Here is a 17,450-nt window from a genome sequence, read left to right on the forward strand (position 1 = left end):
GCTCTTTATTCGGAAGCCAGAAGAGAACTGAACTGCATTGCCGAGCCGGCCTGCTTTTATAGAGGCTGGCTCAAACAATGTATCAAACATAATTCAAAGTTCCCTCCTAAAGTTCCCTCCTAAAACAACTGTCAAGGACCTGAGGACCTGAGGGAAAACTATATACACTAATACATAACACCCCTCCCCACCGAGAAAAGGTATTAGTTAAATTCGTAATGGTTTAAATTAGGTACAAGAGCATAACAGTTTCAAGGTACATAGCTTCTATTTACAATGCAACGTTTCAAGTGCAGTAACTGACATAGTCCCGTAAGTAGGATGGCCGCTTGGTGACCCTGGTGGAATGCCGAGGGCCAGTACCAGTGTTCAGGGGGTTGGCCGATTCTTGCTGAGCCTGTGGCGCCACCGATGTTGGTGGTTAGTCCAAGTTCCCTGTCTCTGTGACTGCCGAAGGAACCGCCATGTGCGGACTCGGTGGATGGTCAGGCACAGCAGTGGCTCTAGTCTCTGGGGGGCCCTGCTGAACCTCTGACGTGTCTTGGCTAGGATCCACGTCCGCAGCTTGTGAGGGAGGTGTAGATTGAGCCTTGCCTTCTGTTAGAGCTTGCTCTGGAGCTGGGGGTGCAGTTGGGGGCACTGTGGCTGTGTCCAAATTCCCAACCCTGCGCCTCAGCTGGTCAATGTGTCGGCGCCATAAGCGTCCGTCTTCAAGTGCCACCTGGTATGAGCGGGGTCCAGTGACTCCTACTACCGTGGCCGGCACCCAAGGAATGTCTCCCACAAAGTTCCGGGCAAAAACCCGATCCCCCGGAATGAAAGACCGTGGTGCGTTGGCACAGCCTGGGGGTTCGGCCACACCAAAGTCCGGGTGTAGTCGATCAAGTGGAGATCGAAGGCGGTGGCCCATCAGCAGTTCGGCCACACTCCACCCTGTGGCCGCATGAGGGGTGATGTGCTGCACGAGCAAGTACTCAGTGACCCGCTCATGCCAGTCCCCCTGGTTCAGGCGCGCAAGCGCCTCTTGCCGATCTCACCATTCTTTCTGCCTGCCCATTGCTGGCGGGGTGAAATGGTGCTGTCAGCGCATGTCGGATGCCCAGTCCCAGGAGGTACCGTTCAAATGTACCAGAGGTGAACTGTGGTCCGTTGTCGGAGACGAGAACATCAGGACACCCATGGATTGCAAACAGGCCTCGCAGCACCCGGATGATGGCCTCGGAAGTGGTGGATGTCATCAGGGCCACCTCCAGCCACTTGGAGTAGGCGTCGACCACCACCATAAAGGTCCGTCCGTGGAAAGGGCCGGTGAGATCAATGTGTACCCTTGACCAGGGTGCCTTGGGCGTCTCCCAAGTGTGTCCTTTAGCTGCTGGTGATGCAGGTCTCGACTCTGGGCACTTTTGACAGGCGGCAACCCATGCAGTGATGGCATCGTCCATGTTCGGCCACCAGACGTAACACCGAGCCAACGCCTTCATTTTGACGATTCCCGGGTGTCCGACGTGCAGAGCCTCGAGGACGCGTTGGCGGAGCTTTTGAGGAATCACGACTCGGTCCCCCCACAATAGGCAGCCACGATGAGCCGAGAGCTCGTGTTGTCTGGTTGCAAACGGCTGGAGATCTGAGGCGAAGGGACCTTGTGGCCATCCCCTCCACACCCAGTTGAGCACACGGCTGATAGTCCAGTCCTGGGCAGATGCGGAGGCCACATCAGTAGCCGACACCGGAGCTGCTGGAAGGTCTTCAATCAAGAGGATCGATGACGCTGGAGCTGGGTCTTCCACCAGCGTTGGAAGAGGGCACCGGCTCAGAGCGTCAGCGTGGCCCAGCGACTTTCCCGGGCGGTGGATGAGTTGGTAGTGGTAAGCTGCCAGAAAGACAGTCCATCGCAACAGGCGAGGCGAGAGGACCGGTGGTGTTGGTCTATCACCCGCGAGGAGGCCCAGGAGCGGCTTGTGGTCGGTGATGAGGTAGAAAATCCTGCCATAGAGGTATTCATGGAACCTCTTCACTCCAGCCACAAGTGCCAGTGCCTCCTTGTCAAGCTGGCTGTAATTCCGTTCGGTTGGAGATAACGTCCTGGAAAACGGTGACTGAGGACGGCGCCGATGCCAAAAGGTGAGGCATCACAGGCAAGGACCAGCGGCCTGGCTTCACTGTACTGTACCAGCACACTGTCCGATGAAAGGAGAGCCTTGACCGCATTGAAGGCCGTCGTCTCCCGATGACCCCAGGACCAAGGTGTCTTCGTGCTGAAGAGTCGGTGGAGAGGCTCGGCTACAGTCGCTTTGTGGGGCAGGAACATGTTATAAAAGTTCAGCAGTCCCAGGAATGCCTGCAACTCAGTTTTGTTCTTTGGTGTGGGGGCCTGCTGGATGGCCCGGATCTTGGATTCCGTCGGGTGGAGACCGGAGGCGTTGACACGATAGCCCAGGAACTCCGCCTCCGGAACAGCAATCTTGCACTTCTCTCTCTTTACCTTGAATCCAGCCTCCTGGAATCTGGTCAACACAGTGCGGAGGCGCTCGAACAGCTGTTGGGTAGACTCTGCTGGCACCAATACGTCATCAAAGTACAGCACCACGCCCGGAAGCCCCTGCAGGAGACGCTCCATAAGGCTTTGGAAGATGCCAGGAGCCACACTCACCCCAAACTGCAACCGGCGACACCGGAACGCCCCTCGGTGGGTGACGACCGTTTGGGTTTCCGCGGTGGCGTCATCGACTGGCAGTTGCTGATAGGCTTGGGCAAGGTCCAGTTTTGCAAATACGTTGCCTTCACCCAGGGAGTGCAGCAGGTGCTGGACGACGGGAACCGGATAAGCGTGCTGCTGAAGCGCCTTGTTGATTGTGCACTTGTAATCAGCGCATATTCTCACCGACCCGTCTGGCTTGACTGGTGTAACAATGGGAGTCTCCCACTTGGCATGATCCACTGGCTCCAAGACGCCCTGGGCGATCAACTTGTCCAGCTGTTCATCCACCTTAGCTTTGAGGGCGAACGGAACCCGACGTGGCTTAAGTCTGATGGGGGTGACTTGTGGATCCAAGCTGAAAGATATGGGCGTGCCCGTGTATTGGCCCAGGGTGCCATCAAAAACCTCGGCAAAGTCTTTGATGAGGGCCTCTGTTTCAGCGTTGGAGATGCTGTTGATGCCGGTGACTTCCATGCCGAGGGCATCAAACCATTCTAGCCCTAGGAGGCTAGGACGTGGACCTTCAACCACCACCAGTCGGAGCAGGCCCGATAATTCCTTGAAGGCAATCCGGAACCTGCCGACGCCTACTACGGGAATGTCATTTCCCTGGTAGTCTCTGAGATGTACACGGTGCTGGTCAAGTTGCCTTTTCGACAGCCTGGGCAGAAGTTTTTTGAGTGTGTTCCAGGACACGATGGACATGGCAGACCCGGTGTCGATCTCCATATCACATGGAGCTCCTTCGATGAGCACCGTGATGTGTAGCTTGCGTTGTGTCAGCGAGTTGGCTTGTCCAATCGCGGTTCCTGATGCGCAGTGGCAGTTGGTTAGTGCGAAACAGCTTTCGTTGGTGGACCGGAGTGAAGACTTGGCCTTGCAAAATGGTGAAGGGGGCGTGTCAGACGGAGCTGACCGGCATACCTTCTCGATGTGTCCTTTTTTTGAACACCGCCGACAGATGGCGTCCCTGAATTGGCACTTAGCGTGGTCCTGGCGGCCTCCACAACCGGCACAAGCTGATTGGTCTCTGGGCTTTGATTTAAATTTTCTGCGCTCTCGCTTGGTTTGGTGCACGTAGTCGTCTTCATCTGAAGAAGAAGTCTTGTGGCTGCTAACCTCCTCGTGGTGCACCTGAATTGGCTTCTTAGTGGAGTGTGGGCTGCTGGCCTTGCGAATCTCCTGGGCGGAGAGTTCAGCAGCTTCTGCGGCTGCGGCCTCCTCCATGGCCTTCTGTAGCGTGAGGTCTGACTTGGCGAGGAGGCGCCGCTGCAGACGGATGTTCCGGATTCCGCAGACGACTCGATCCATCAGGGCGTCATCAAGGTCCTGGAACTCACAATGTAGGGCAGCCTTCCTGAGAGCAGCGATGTAATTGCTCATGGACTCCCCTTTGGCCTGGTTCCTGTGGTAGAAGGCGTGGCGGGCAGCAATTTTATACGGCTTGGGCGCGTAGTGGGTACGGAGCTTCTCTTGGAGCGTGTCCCATGGCGCTGCCTTGACAGCTAGGGGTGCAACCAAGGCCCGGGCTGTCTTGAATACCTTGGGGCCACACAGACTGAGGAAGAGACCCTGCTTCCGCTTATCAGGCACCGCTTTCAGCGCATTTGCTTGGAGGAAGCAAGCGAACCGAGCAAGGTACGTATCCCATGATTCAGAGGCTGGTGCGAACAGCGGTAGAGGCACGAATGAAGCCATGGTTCCGATGCCTACATGGATGGCGATGGAGGGCACACAGTGCTCTAGCCAGAACGGTCAGCTCTGAATGTGATTTCGCTCAGTGATTTCGCTCAGTGATCAGCTCATTGCATGTCCGATTCTGGCTGTGCTCTGCTGTCCTTCCATCCCATCCTCGTCGCCAGTATTAAATAGTGGGTAGACAACACAGCAGTTCTTCAAAAAGCTCTTTATTCGGGAGCCAGAACAGAACTGAACTGCATTGCCGAGCCGGCCTGCTTTTATAGAGGCTGGCTCAAACAATGTATCAAACATAATTCAAAGTTCCCTCCTAAAGTTCCCTCCTAAAACAACTGTCAAGGACCTGAGGAGCTGAGGGAAAACTATATACACTAATACATAACACATATATTACAATATAATCCTACAAAAAGAATTGCGGAAGAGATTGCCTTCTTTGGATCCAAGATATCTGGCGATGCTTCGTAGCAGTCAAATTACAAAACAGAATAAATCCTCCACACCTGACATTTGATCAATGACTTCCATTTCAATGCGGCTTCGATTGTTTATTTCCCTCCTTCGGCAGCAAGGCCAAGGCACACTGCCCACGGTGGCAGGGGGTTGGGCTGGATGTCCCTCGGGGTCCCTTCCAACTCTACAACTATTCTATGCATCGCCCCCCAAAAGAGGACACCCATTTATGTAGGCTAATTTGTACGTGTAAGTGCAAAACTATAAATAATTACTATGGCTGAGAGAAAACTGCAGGGGCATTGCCTCACTGTAGTGGAAAAAGCTGTGACATCAGGAATAACTAAACATCAGGAATAACTTTTTGACTGTAAGAGCCCTTTGACAGTGGAACGGACTCCCTCGAAAGGTGCTGGACTCTCCTTTGTTGGAGGTTTTTAAACAGAGGTTGGGAGGGGAGGGCATCCGTCACAGATTTTTTAGTGGTGGTCAGTGCCGGATTTACGTATAAGCTAAACAAGCTATAGCTTAGGGCCCCACTCTCTTGGGGGGGGGGGCAAAAAATTTAAGGGAAAACAACAACTGGATGTACATCTCCAGAATATAAGATAAATTACAAAGAAAATAAAACCTACATACAGCAACAGTGTTTGTGTTGTGTAGGCTCCTTTGATGTAAGTACAGTGGAACCTCGGTTTATGAACACCTCAGTTTACAAATTTTCGGTTTACGAACGCCGCGGACCCGTCTGGAACGGATTAATTCACTTTCCATTACTTTCAATGGGAAAGTTCACTTCAGTTTATGAACGCTTCAGTTTATGAACAGACTTCCGGAACCAATTACACCCGTGCTTCGGGTTAAGTACGCTTCAGATTGAGTACTCCACGGACCCGTCTGGAATGGATTAATCCACTTTCCATTACTTTCAATGGGAAAGTTCGCTTCAGTTTATGAGCGCTTCAGTTTATGAACAGACTTCCGGAACCAATTGTGTTCATAAACTGAGGTACCACTGTAATAGTTAGCCCTGCTAGCCTGCTTCCTCAAAATGGCTTTAGATACCTATTAAGTCAATAAATTACCATTAAGAATATATTCAACACAAAAAACTGTGACAATTTGTTGTAGGCAAAGGACAGCTGGACATTTAAAGGGCCCCATTACCTTCAGTAGCTTACGGCCTCACCAAACCTAAATCCGGCCCTGGTGGTGATTTCTGAATTGCAGAAAGTTGGAATAAATGACCCTTGGGTCATTTTATAATTCCATCTACCGTCCAAGTGCTGCCTACTGCGCATGAGGGACTTCATGCTGCTGGCCCCCCCTCCACAAACACATACAGCTTCTTTCCCTTTTTTGAGTCATCCTTAGCTGATCTTTTACCTGACAGTCCTTCAAACACAGCCCCTGTATTGCTGCCTCACATCATTCTGCAGTCAGATTTTATTCCAATATGACAAACAGATAATTGCCTTTTCTTCCCCTAAGAGAGCTTGTGGCACAATTGCATGTCCCCACAGATGCTGGAGCCTGTTCCCTAACAATATAAGCCACACCTCCCACCGCTAAAGCAGGTGTTCCTTTATTACTCCGGGGGTTTGTGATTATTATCATCATTGCAAGTATTAATCTTGCGGCAGTTATCAAACTTCCTCCGAGATCTGTGCACTTTCTCCTGACAGCATCCTCAATGTAACGTAGCAGACCCCCCTGCTGGACCACTACAAAATCATGGAGTATAGAGGGGTTTTTTGTTGTTGTTGCAACGTCTGGCTTATTTATAAAAAATACATCTGCAGTGATAGCAACCTCTTTGACATCTCCAAGATTCTGAAGAATTTTTTCCTGGTTTGTCACAGAGAAGTGGGGAGAAGGCTTGGCAAGTGTCCCTGCTAGACTGCGCTTTTCAGTGTCCACAGAATCATAAAAAGGTGGAACTGGAAGGGATCCAAAAAGTGATCTAGTCCAACCCCCTGCGATGCAGGAATGAAGTGACATCTATTGTAATCCTGTCGGTCTGCGCCTGAATGAACCAACCTGCCCCCATTTCTAAGGGGACAGAGTCGCATTTGCTTCACACCAAACATGGAATGTGTTTCGGTGCTGGCTCTGTACTGCTTTAAATTGTGAACCGCTGCCCCCACTGGCCAAGCTTCCTGTTATGTACTGAGCTGAATCCTAGAACAATAGGATTCAGAATCAGCGGGAGCTACCCAATCCAACTCCAGGTGGAAGTGAATCCGCAACCGGATTGGCCTGCTGGAGCAGCCAATCAGGCGGCTGGCAGAAGTGAATCTGCTACCTGATTGGCCTGTAGGAGCAGCCAATCAGGCTGCAGGCAGAAGTCAATCCACAATATAATTGGCCCACAGGTGTAGCCCTGAAGTAGCCAATCACGCAAGGCCCATTGTGTAAATAATGTATATAAGCAGATGGTTTTGGGAAAAGAGTATTCGTCTTCTCTTCTCCTCCTTGATGACTATGAGCTGAATAAAGAGCATGAAATTCACTCTCGACTCCGAGTATATTTCACTGGCGACGAAGGTGGGATCCTGCTGAGCTGACCGCCACCACGCACTGCACCGCAGCACCGCCACCTGCTGCACCGCTGCATCGCACCGTGCATCCAGGCTTCAGCTCCAGGACCCAAGGAACCCAGAATGGCAACCAACAGCAGCTTCTCGCCATTCAAACCAGCATCAGGAGACTGGGAAGGGTACGCCGCCCGTTTCAACTTCCTCCTGCAAGCGAAAGAAGTCACCAACGATGCCATGAAGAGGGCGACATTCTTCAGCGTCTGTGGAGAGGAGACGTTTGAAATCGCCCGGGCTCTCCTTGCACCTAGAGATGTCGCTACCGTCTCTTACAAAACAATAATGGAACGGCTGAAGGAGCACTTCTCACCACAGCCCTCAGTGGTAGCTTGCCGAAATGCCTTCTACGCAAAGCGGCAAGCCCCGGGGGAAACCATAACTGGGTTTGTGACCTCCCTCCGCCAAGCCGCCCGGTTATGCAACTTCTCAGAATTGGAGAACATGCTTCGTGACCGCCTCGTCGGTGGCCTGAGGGACGAGATGTTGCAACGACGCCTCTACGCCAAAAAAGACCTCACGTTCCAGATTGCTCTGGAGGAAGCCCTGGCAACCGAAGCCGCCGAGAGGTCAACGCAAGAGGCACGACCGGCCCCGCCATCCCAACCGAGGGTCTACCACGAAGACCTCACCGACGAATCCGAATCTGACAGGGAGGAAGTACACCGAGTACAGCGGCGCACTCAAGCAGCACACACACCACAGCAGCCTCGACGAGAAGGAGGGAACTGTGCAAGCTGCGGGGAGAACCACGAGAGGAGGACCTGTCGTTTCCGCAACGCAGAGTGCAGGCAGTGCAGAAAATTGGGACACATCGCCCGGGTGTGTCGGGCTCGACTCACCCGTCGACAAGCATCAGATGACCGACCCAGAAGCCCCAGGTCACACGGCACCATGCACCAAGGCAACTCAACGGAGATCACGGACTACCAGGTATTCCAGTTGCCCCATCCCAGCACAGAGAAAATTTATATAGAGGTACAGATAGAGGGAGCCCCATGCCGCATGGAGCTGGACACGGGTTCAACTCTATCCATAATCTCGGCCCGAACATTAAGGGAACTGTGCCCTAATGGGGGTCCCAAACTAAGGCCGGCCCCATTCACCCTCCGGGACTTCCAGAAACGTAAGGTCCCTACTATGGGGGTGGGGACCTTCAGGGTGCAATATCGAGGGCGAAAGCAACAATTGGACTTCGCTGGCCCCTTCCAGGGAAAAACATTCTTCATAGTGGTGGATTCCTACACCAAATGGCTGGAGGTCGCACTGGTACCATCCACTTCTACGGCGGCAGCCATCCGGGTACTACGTAAGCTGTTTGCGACCCACGGGCTCCCTGACACCCTCGTCTCGGACAATGGAACCGCATTCACGTCAGAGGAGTTCCAGACCTTCACAGCGCAGAACGCCATCCGCCACATCCGCTCAGCACCATTCCACCCTGCCACCAATGGCCAAGCGGAGCGCATGGTGCGGACCACCAAGGACAGCCTCCGCCGCATGACACAAGGGGACTGGGAATACCGCCTTGCTGCATTTCTTCTAGCACAGCACAGCACCCCAAGCACAACGACGGGCCGGAGCCCAGCTGAATTACTAATGGGCCGGCGCCTTGCAACTAGACTGGACCGACTTCACCCCGACAGAGCTCAGGATGAGGTAGTGGTGGGGAAAGGCAGGAACCCCCGGACATTTGTGGCCCAGGACCCAGTGTATGCAAAGAATTTTGGGGCAGGCCCAGCATGGTTACCCGCCACAGTCACCAAGGTGACCGGTCCCGTGTCGTACGAGGTACTAACGGAAGGGGGGCAATGTTGGCGCCGCCACTGCGACCAGCTACGGCGACGATTCCCAGGAGGAACCCGGGAGGAGAGCGGGACAGAGGGGTCCCAAGGGGACAGCAGGGCAGTGAGGCCTGTAGAGCGAGAGGGGTGGGCAGGGGAAGCAGAAGCAGTAGGCACAGAGGGGCGCCCCGAGGCTGGAAGGACACCGGAACCAGAGCTACAACCTAGTGGTTCAGTGGCGCCAGACCAGACAGCCCCGGCACAGCCAGCAGCCTCGGAACACGAGCCAGAACCAGAACCCCTGACCAAGGAACACCCCAGGCCACAACGCACACGGAGGCGGCCAGCAGACCTTGGGGACTACGAATGCAACTTCCCGGGCAGGACTGGAACTTAGAGGGGAGGGGTGTTATGTACTGAGCTGAATCCTAGAACAATAGGATTCAGAATCAGCGGGAGCTACCCAATCCAACTCCAGGTGGAAGTGAATCCGCAACCGGATTGGCCTGCTGGAGCAGCCAATCAGGCGGCTGGCAGAAGTGAATCTGCTACCTGATTGGCCTGTAGGAGCAGCCAATCAGGCTGCAGGCAGAAGTCAATCCACAATATAATTGGCCCACAGGTGTAGCCCTGAAGTAGCCAATCACGCAAGGCCCATTGTGTAAATAATGTATATAAGCAGATGGTTTTGGGAAAAGAGTATTCGTCTTCTCTTCTCCTCCTTGATGACTATGAGCTGAATAAAGAGCATGAAATTCACTCTCGACTCCGAGTATATTTCACTTCCTATGAATATACAGCCCAAACTGGAGTTTGTAGCCAGCCTGACTCCACGCTTTGTTTTCTGCCACTTACTTGCTGATTATCTCAGCCATGGCAAACATTTCAAGGTAGAACTTTATTTTTCTCTTTTCACTGACTTCACTGCAATTCTACAGCCTTTTGTGTTTGTCAATAATAAGCCTATCTTCTTGATGACAGAAACCTGATCTGGGGGTATTTTTTCTGACCTTTTCATCACGTTTTCATCTTTTTAGCCAAGCAACCGAGAGAGCACACGGCAGTCTTTGCCAGTTGTGTTGGCTGGGGCTGATGGGAGTTGCCATTTAGAATATCTGGAGGGCACCAGGTTGGGGAAGGATGGAGCGAGCTAAACCTCAAGGGGTGTTGGGTAGCTGGAGACTGGGAAGCTCCGTGCTTCAGCCATCTCCCCCCTGGGTGTGGATTCTGGAGTGAATGTAATCCCAGCAGAGACATTGGAGCCACTGAACATTCATCAAATTCAGTTCACCAAGTAGAATCACAGACTTCTGGGATGTCACTAACATGCCACTTAAAAAAAAAAATCCCCTTCACCGACTTAATAAAATGTCAACAGAGGGAGTTGGCTTTTTCTTCCAAAAATATTTCCAAATGGGTGTTGGAATCTGTTTTACTAGAACTGCTCCCCCATTTTGCATATTTCTGCTGAACAGAACAGAAACCCACTGATCACTCTGCAAATAATTCTACAGCAACCTTTTGAAGGACATGAATCCTGTCAACAGGGTTTTAAAATTTCACAGAGTCCAAAGGGACCTTGCAAGGCCACCCCATTCAAGCACCTTGCTCAACGCAGGAAAACGGAGGAGAATAGCTCCGTTTACAGTGGTACCTCTACTTACAAATAACTCTACTTACAAATTTTTCTACATACAAATGGAGTTCCGTCCGCCATCTTGGATGCGGTTTAGATAGGATTTTTTCTACTTACGAATTTTTAGATAGGGTTGCTTCGACTTACGAATTTTTTCTCCCAATGCATTCCTATGGGATTCAACTTACAAATTTTTTCGACTTACAAATGTGTGTTCGGAACACATTAAATTCGTAAGTAGAGGTACCACTGTAATTAGATCTCTGGTCACATCACAGCCCTCCCTGTAGTGCTGTAACTCAGCTTCTCATTTGCAGGTACTGAAAGAATCTGATGGCTGGACTGATTATTACATTCAGTGAAGTTAAAGAGAAGATTAATACAGAGCAAGTAACCCCTTTCCCCTCAGTCAACCTTGGGACCACATGTTTCCCTCACAAAGGCAAAAGCTGTTGCTGCCTTTGCAGATCGGCTAAGACAGTCCTTCCTCTGTCTGGAGGCCTCAAAATGCATGGCCATCCTAATGTCAAGAAGAAGAGTGAAGGGGCCTCTCCTTGGATTAGCCATAGATTTTAAACTAAATAAAAAATTGCTTGCAGAATCTTGTCTTAGGCTTGCTTGAGAATCCAAACACAGGCTTGTTAATGTTGCATTACTTTTTAATTAATGTTAATGTTGCATCACCCCACTTCACAGACCATCCTCTCCTGTTTATTCACAGCGGCACAGTGATGTTCTTGCATGGTGTCTGGATGAAACAGGTCACTGTTAGGAGACTTCTGAGGCGGTGGTCTAGGGACCCCCTGCCAAACTCAAAACATTGACACCCAGACAGTGGTGGACCCAGTAGTGTAGGAAGGTGGGGGTGGTGAGGGCGTGCCACCCTGGGCAGCGCGATCCCTGGGGCGCTATCGTGGCTGCCCTGCCCCCACAGATTGTGCATCCCGCCCCAAAATGTGCCCTACAGCCCTGCACGCAGCATGTCCCACCCCCAAAACACGCGCCACACCCCTGCGCACAGCACGTTCCGCCCCCAAAACACGCACCACGCCCCTGCGCACAGCATGTCCCACCCCCAAAATGCGCGCCACGCCCCTGCACACAGCACATCCCACCCCCAAAATGCGCGCCACACCCCTGCGCACAGCACGTCCCGCCCCCAAAACACGCACCACGCCCCTGCGCACAGCACATCCCGCCCCCCAAACGCCCCCAAAACACGCACCACGTCCCGCCCCCAAAACACGCACCACGCCCCTGCACACAGCACACCCCGCCCCGAAAACGTGCCCCACACCCCTGCACGCAGCATGTCCCACCCCCAAAACATGCACCACGCCCCTGCGCACAGCACATCCCGCCCCCCAAACGCGCACCACACCCCTGCGCACAGCACATCCCGCCCCCCAAACGCGCACCACACCCCTGCGCACAGCACATCCCGCCCCCCAAACGCGCACCACACCCCTGCGCGCAGCACGTCCCGCCCCCAAAATGCGCGCCACGTCCCTGGGGGTCATGTCACTTAAACTGGGTCTACTAAACCCAAAATTTTAAAGCAATGTGGACTAGAGTCACTTCTGGGGCTGCTCTGGCATTACGGGCCCTGAAGCTTAAACTTCCCTATTAGTTTCCGTTTGTCAAATTTGTTTTGGAGACCACAGGGGGCAGGCCTCCCCCACAGATCTTTATCATCTGTTGTGGACTGGTATTATTCCTAAACACTTTGGGCCTTTAGGTTAAAAACGGATGAATTACCTCTTTTGGCAATCCTACATCCTGTGCCGTTTCTACATATTATCTATTTTTGTGTCATTTGGTTATGTACTTCAATTCCGCCAACACCCTCCCATGCGTCTAGAAAGCAGCACCGGGACTAAGCTCACAGTCAAGTTTTGCTACGCATCTTGTGTTTGTTATTAGGTATTTTTTGTTTGTCCTGAGGGAAATTTAAATAACAATCCATTTATTTATTTAAAAAATGAATCAATATAGTAAATTAATATGAAGGAGGGGCGGGGTGTAGGGAAACTTGCGTGAAAATCACGCAAATTCAAGAAAATGCATTTTAATTCTGCTGAATCTAACTTTTGGCCTGAGCCCTTGGAAAAGCAAAGAGTGCCTGCCCACAAACTCTGCAGTGGGACCCAGTTTGCCAGGACTTGCCATGCGATGCACTCGGGAGCCATCACAATTTCTGCACCAAAGTTGTTTTGCCTGCTGCTGCCCACAACCTGGTTTCCTGGAGATCCCCTCCGCACCCCATAACGAGAGCCCCACAGAACCCATGGAACCCGTTTCCCAGGGCAGGCACAGACCAAACCATCTCGGTTGTTACCTTCTGTAGTTTCTCCATTTAGTCTCCTGCTTGAGGGTCCAACTCATTCACCAAGTCCTGTCCAAGGAGAAGGAGGCAGGTTACATTAGAAAGAGCAGATTCCCCCAGGGCCAGTTTCTCCAGGAGTGCCTGGAACACCCTTCCCCAACTGGGTGCCTTCTAGATGTTTTGAACCAACTCTTATCTGCCCCAGACAGCAGGGCCTTGATGCTATCAGCCCCACAGCATCCTGCAGGGCTGTTGCGAGTTGAAGTCCAAAACAGTCTGGCCTATAAGTTTCCTCTTGTCATCACTTTGGAAAACAACCAAGGGGAGCAGTCTGCTTCCACCCCACCCCACCCCACCCCACCCCACCCCACCCCACCCCCGACTGACAGGTCACATCCTGGGAAATCACAGCCAAGCAGGCAGCAGCTACAATCTCTCATCCTCATTTTACCATCTGTAAAATGGAAGGGCAGTGACTTTCCCGAGTTATTCAGAATTAGACTGAGAAAATGAACAGAGAACCACGTACACCACTTTGAGCTTGTGGACAAAAAAGGCGGGATAGAAATGGAATAAATAAATAACAAATTAATATAAGGCTCCATGTTGATTTAAAGGTAAAGGTAAAGGGACCCCTGACCATTAGGTCCAGTCGTGACCGACTCTGGGGTTGCGGCGCTCATCTCGCATTATTGGCCAAGGGAGCCAGTGTATAGCTTTCGAACTGCTAGGTTGGCAGGAGCTGGGACCGAGCAACGGGAGCTCACCCCGTCACAGGGATTCGAACCGCCGACCTTCTGATCAGCAAGCCCTAGGCTCAGTGGTTTAACCCACAGCACCACCTGGGTCCCTATCCATGTTGATTTAAGGCAGGGGTCCCCAAACTAAGGCCCGGGGGCCGGATGCGGCCCAATCGCCTTTTCAATCCGGCCCATGGACGGTCCGGGAATCAGCATGTTTTTACATGAGTAGAATGTGTCCTTTTATTTCAAATGCATCTCTAGGTTATTTGTGGGGCCTGCCTGGTGTTTTTACATGAGTAGAATGTGTCCTTTTATTTAAAATGCATATCTGGGTTATTTGTGGGGCCTAGGAATTTGTTCATTTTTTTTTCAAAATATAGTCCGGCCCCCCCACAAGGTCTGAGGGACAGTGGACCGGCCCCCTGCTGAAAAAGTCTGCTGACCCCTGATTTAAGGGGATGCAAAAGCTAATGAATGACATGCAGTACCTCCTCTCTCTCTCTCTCTCTCTCTCTCTCTCTCTCTCTCTCTCTCTCTCTCTCTGTTAAAGCATCCTAAAAAGGGATCGCCATATAGCACATTTTGTATTACTGACCATCATGAGGATTTAAAGGGACACTGTCTGGCTGAAGGCTCCAGATCATTTGACAATGAGGCAAAAAGCAAAGCTGGCTGGATACTCTGGCTGCATCCACTTTTCTCATTGCCGTGTTCCCTCCCTCCCTCCCTCCGCCCTCCCTACCCCCATCCCTAAATGGGCTTCATCTTTCCAGGCCCTTTGACTCCTTGACAAATTGGCAACAATTCACGGCACAGAGAAAGTGGGTAGAGCAGAGCTTTCTTCCCTCTCTCAGAATGCTAGAACTGGTGGACGTCCAAGGAAGCTGAAGGCTGGAAGATTCAGGACAGATAAAAAAACGAAGCATTTCTTCACACAGCAGTGACAGCACCGAGTTATACTATGGAACTCCCTCCCACTGGAGGCAGTGGGGAAAAGATTATCGATGGCTACTAGCCAGGATGGCTATGCTCTGCCTACACAGTTGGAGGCAGCGTTCAAAGTGAAAGATGATTTGACTACAGAAAAGAGGCGTACAGATGAGGGAAGAGTCAGGAAGGCCAAGGAAGGAACCAGAAAGGGTGAAGGCAACTCCCCAAAGGACTTTTCCACCTCCACAGTTCTGCTATATCCAGGTCTCTATGGGCTTTGCCTTCCTACCCTATTAGGGGGCTGAGGTTGCCAAGCGTGGACTGGGGGTGGCAGGTGAGGGGGGCGGGGCGGGATAGCAGAGGGAGGGGGACTGAAGCTAATGGAACATGAGGGGCAGATGACAGGCACATGAAAGATTCATGGCTCTGTGGCAGGGGGCTGGGGAACTGCTTGGATGGTGGGGTTGGGGGTGGGGAGGGTTCAGGCCAGCATGATCTCAGGATGGCAGAGGTGAAGCTAAGAGATTCATATGGAGGGAGGCCCCAAAGAGGCAGTCTCTGCTGGAGATGGGGGGATGGGTGGGTGGGTGGGGCCACCCACCTGCTCACCTGGCTGTTCCCATCCCTCCTGGCTGGCTGGGACTTGGATCAGCGCCTCTTTCTGCAATGAGAGATAACAATTGGTGAGCAGCCCCCCCAAGCTGCCCAGCTTGTAAGCTGGGGGTGGACAGGTCCCAGAAGTGCCTTCAGGCTCAGAGCCCGAAGCACACAGAGCAGAGGAAATTTGGGGCAGGCCAGGCGCTTGATTCATTCACCTGCTGAGAAGGGAATGCCTGGTGGGACGCTGTAAGGGGGAGGGATTATAGAGAACCCCCCCTCTCATCAGGAGCAGCCCGTCTCCAAGCAGTCATGAAAGCGCGGGGTCTGAAGGGGTGAGTCAGGAGACGGAGAAGGAGTGCCAGGGCTCTGGCAGCATGGGAGAGCCCCTGCTCCACAGGCAGGAAGAGAGAGAGGCGGGAAGGGGGGACAGGCAGAAGGCAGACCGTAGACCCTCCCCCCCCCACACCGGTATTGAGGAGGAGGAGAAAGGGCAGGAGATTCACTGTCCCAAGGCTTTTATGTTGGTCAAAGTCGCGAAAAGGGGCAGTGCCGGATTCTGATACGGAATGAGAAGACATGAAACCGACAGCTCACTACACTGTAAATAATGTGCACCAATAAAGACATTTGAAAGACAGGTATGTGGAAGGTCGTTACTCAGGAGTAGTCTTAACAGCCCTGACAGACGCCATCTTCACAAATCCATCCATGGAGACAGAATCATAGAATTGTAAAGGTGGAAGGTACCCCCGAGGGTCATCTAGACCAACCCCCCTGCAATGCAGGAATAAAGCAAAATAATCCCTGGCAGGTGGCCAGCCAAGCTCTATTTAAAAACCTCCAAGGAAGGAGAGTCCACCACTTCCCAAGAGAGTCCGTTCCACTGTTGAATAGCTCTCACTGTCAGAAAGTTCTTCCTAAACTGAGCACGAATCAGAAGACCCAGAGCTGGAGAAGAGAAGGTTAAGGGGTGATATGATAGCCATGTTCAAATATATAAAAGGATGTCATATAGAGGAGGGAGAAAGGTTGTTTTCTGCTGCTCCAGAGAAGCGGACACGGAGCAATGGATTCAAACTACAAAAAAAGAAGATTCCACCTAAACATTAGGAAGAACTTCCTGACAGTAAGAGCTGTTTGGCAGTGGAATTTGCTACCAAGGAGTGTGGTGGAGTCTCTTTCTTTGGAGGTTTTTAAGCAGAGGCTTGACAGCCATCTGTCAGGAATGCTTTGATGGTGTTGCCTACTTGGCAGGGGGTTGGACTGGATGGCCCTTGTGGTCTCTTCTAACTCTATGATTCTATTATTCTAGCTGTTCCAGAAGGAAACCAAAGCAGGGGCAGCATCTGAGATCAAACCAGCAGCACCAGCAGCACCACAAACAACTATTTACAAACTGAGTCCCTTCTCCCCAGCTGTGTTCAACTAACAGTCTCTTCCCCACAACCCCCATTTTCATGGGTGTCATTTGATTTTTATTCCATTTTAATGTTTTTATTCCACCTCCCCAACGACAAACACTGAGCTCAAAGCGGCTCACCACAATCACAATAGCACGAGGGGAGGGAAAACAAATGCTGTAAACACTGGAATATCAAACGCAATAAATAAAGCAAACCAGAACCATTAATTTATCGAGCCATGAATGCAACTCAGTAAAATCACAGCAACCCAAAATGTCAGAAAGGGCTGCTGAGCAGGGGCCCTGTGCCTGAGGACGTGTGAGGGTCTCTCCCTTAGCTCAGTGGAGGGGAACCGGCTCCGCTGGGTCTGGGTCTGCCAAAGAGGCCTGTCTCTGGGCTGGTGACCAGCAACTGATCCATGCCTGCTTCTCGCGCCCGCCTGGCATTTGCCAGCCAAGGAAGAGGTAATGAGCCCTTTTGTTGCAAGCAGCGGCCCCCAGGGAAGGCTCCAGAGGAAGGCCCTGGCAACAGCCATGCGGGCGGAGGCGCTCGGCTGACAAGCAGAGCCAGCCTTAATGAGCAGCC

General features: G+C 52.1%; 1 protein-coding gene across 11 annotated transcripts in view; it reads right to left on the reverse strand.

Moving 5' to 3' along the window:
- DMTN (dematin actin binding protein) overlaps positions 1 to 17,450 on the reverse strand; it is a 63,456-nt gene that overhangs the window by 22,923 nt on the left and 23,083 nt on the right. For 6 of the 11 annotated variants that reach the window (XM_088671463.1, XM_088671462.1, XM_088671454.1 and 3 more), the window contains exons 2-3: positions 15,464 to 15,523; positions 13,202 to 13,258 (exon numbers count right to left, since the gene is read on the reverse strand). In XM_088671463.1, coding sequence (XP_088527589.1) covers positions 13,202 to 13,219 — 18 coding nt within the window. In that variant the 5' untranslated portion in view covers positions 13,220 to 13,258; positions 15,464 to 15,523. Of the gene's footprint in view, positions 1 to 13,201; positions 13,353 to 15,463; positions 15,524 to 17,450 lie in introns of those variants that run through there. The other 5 variants (XM_088671459.1, XM_060276387.2, XM_088671461.1 and 2 more) reach the window with 3 other exon arrangements.

The sequence above is a fragment of the Zootoca vivipara genome, chromosome 6, assembly GCF_965207765.1.
Source record: "Zootoca vivipara chromosome 6, rZooViv2.hap1.1, whole genome shotgun sequence".
In the NCBI taxonomy this organism is placed as follows: domain Eukaryota; kingdom Metazoa; phylum Chordata; class Lepidosauria; order Squamata; family Lacertidae; genus Zootoca; species Zootoca vivipara.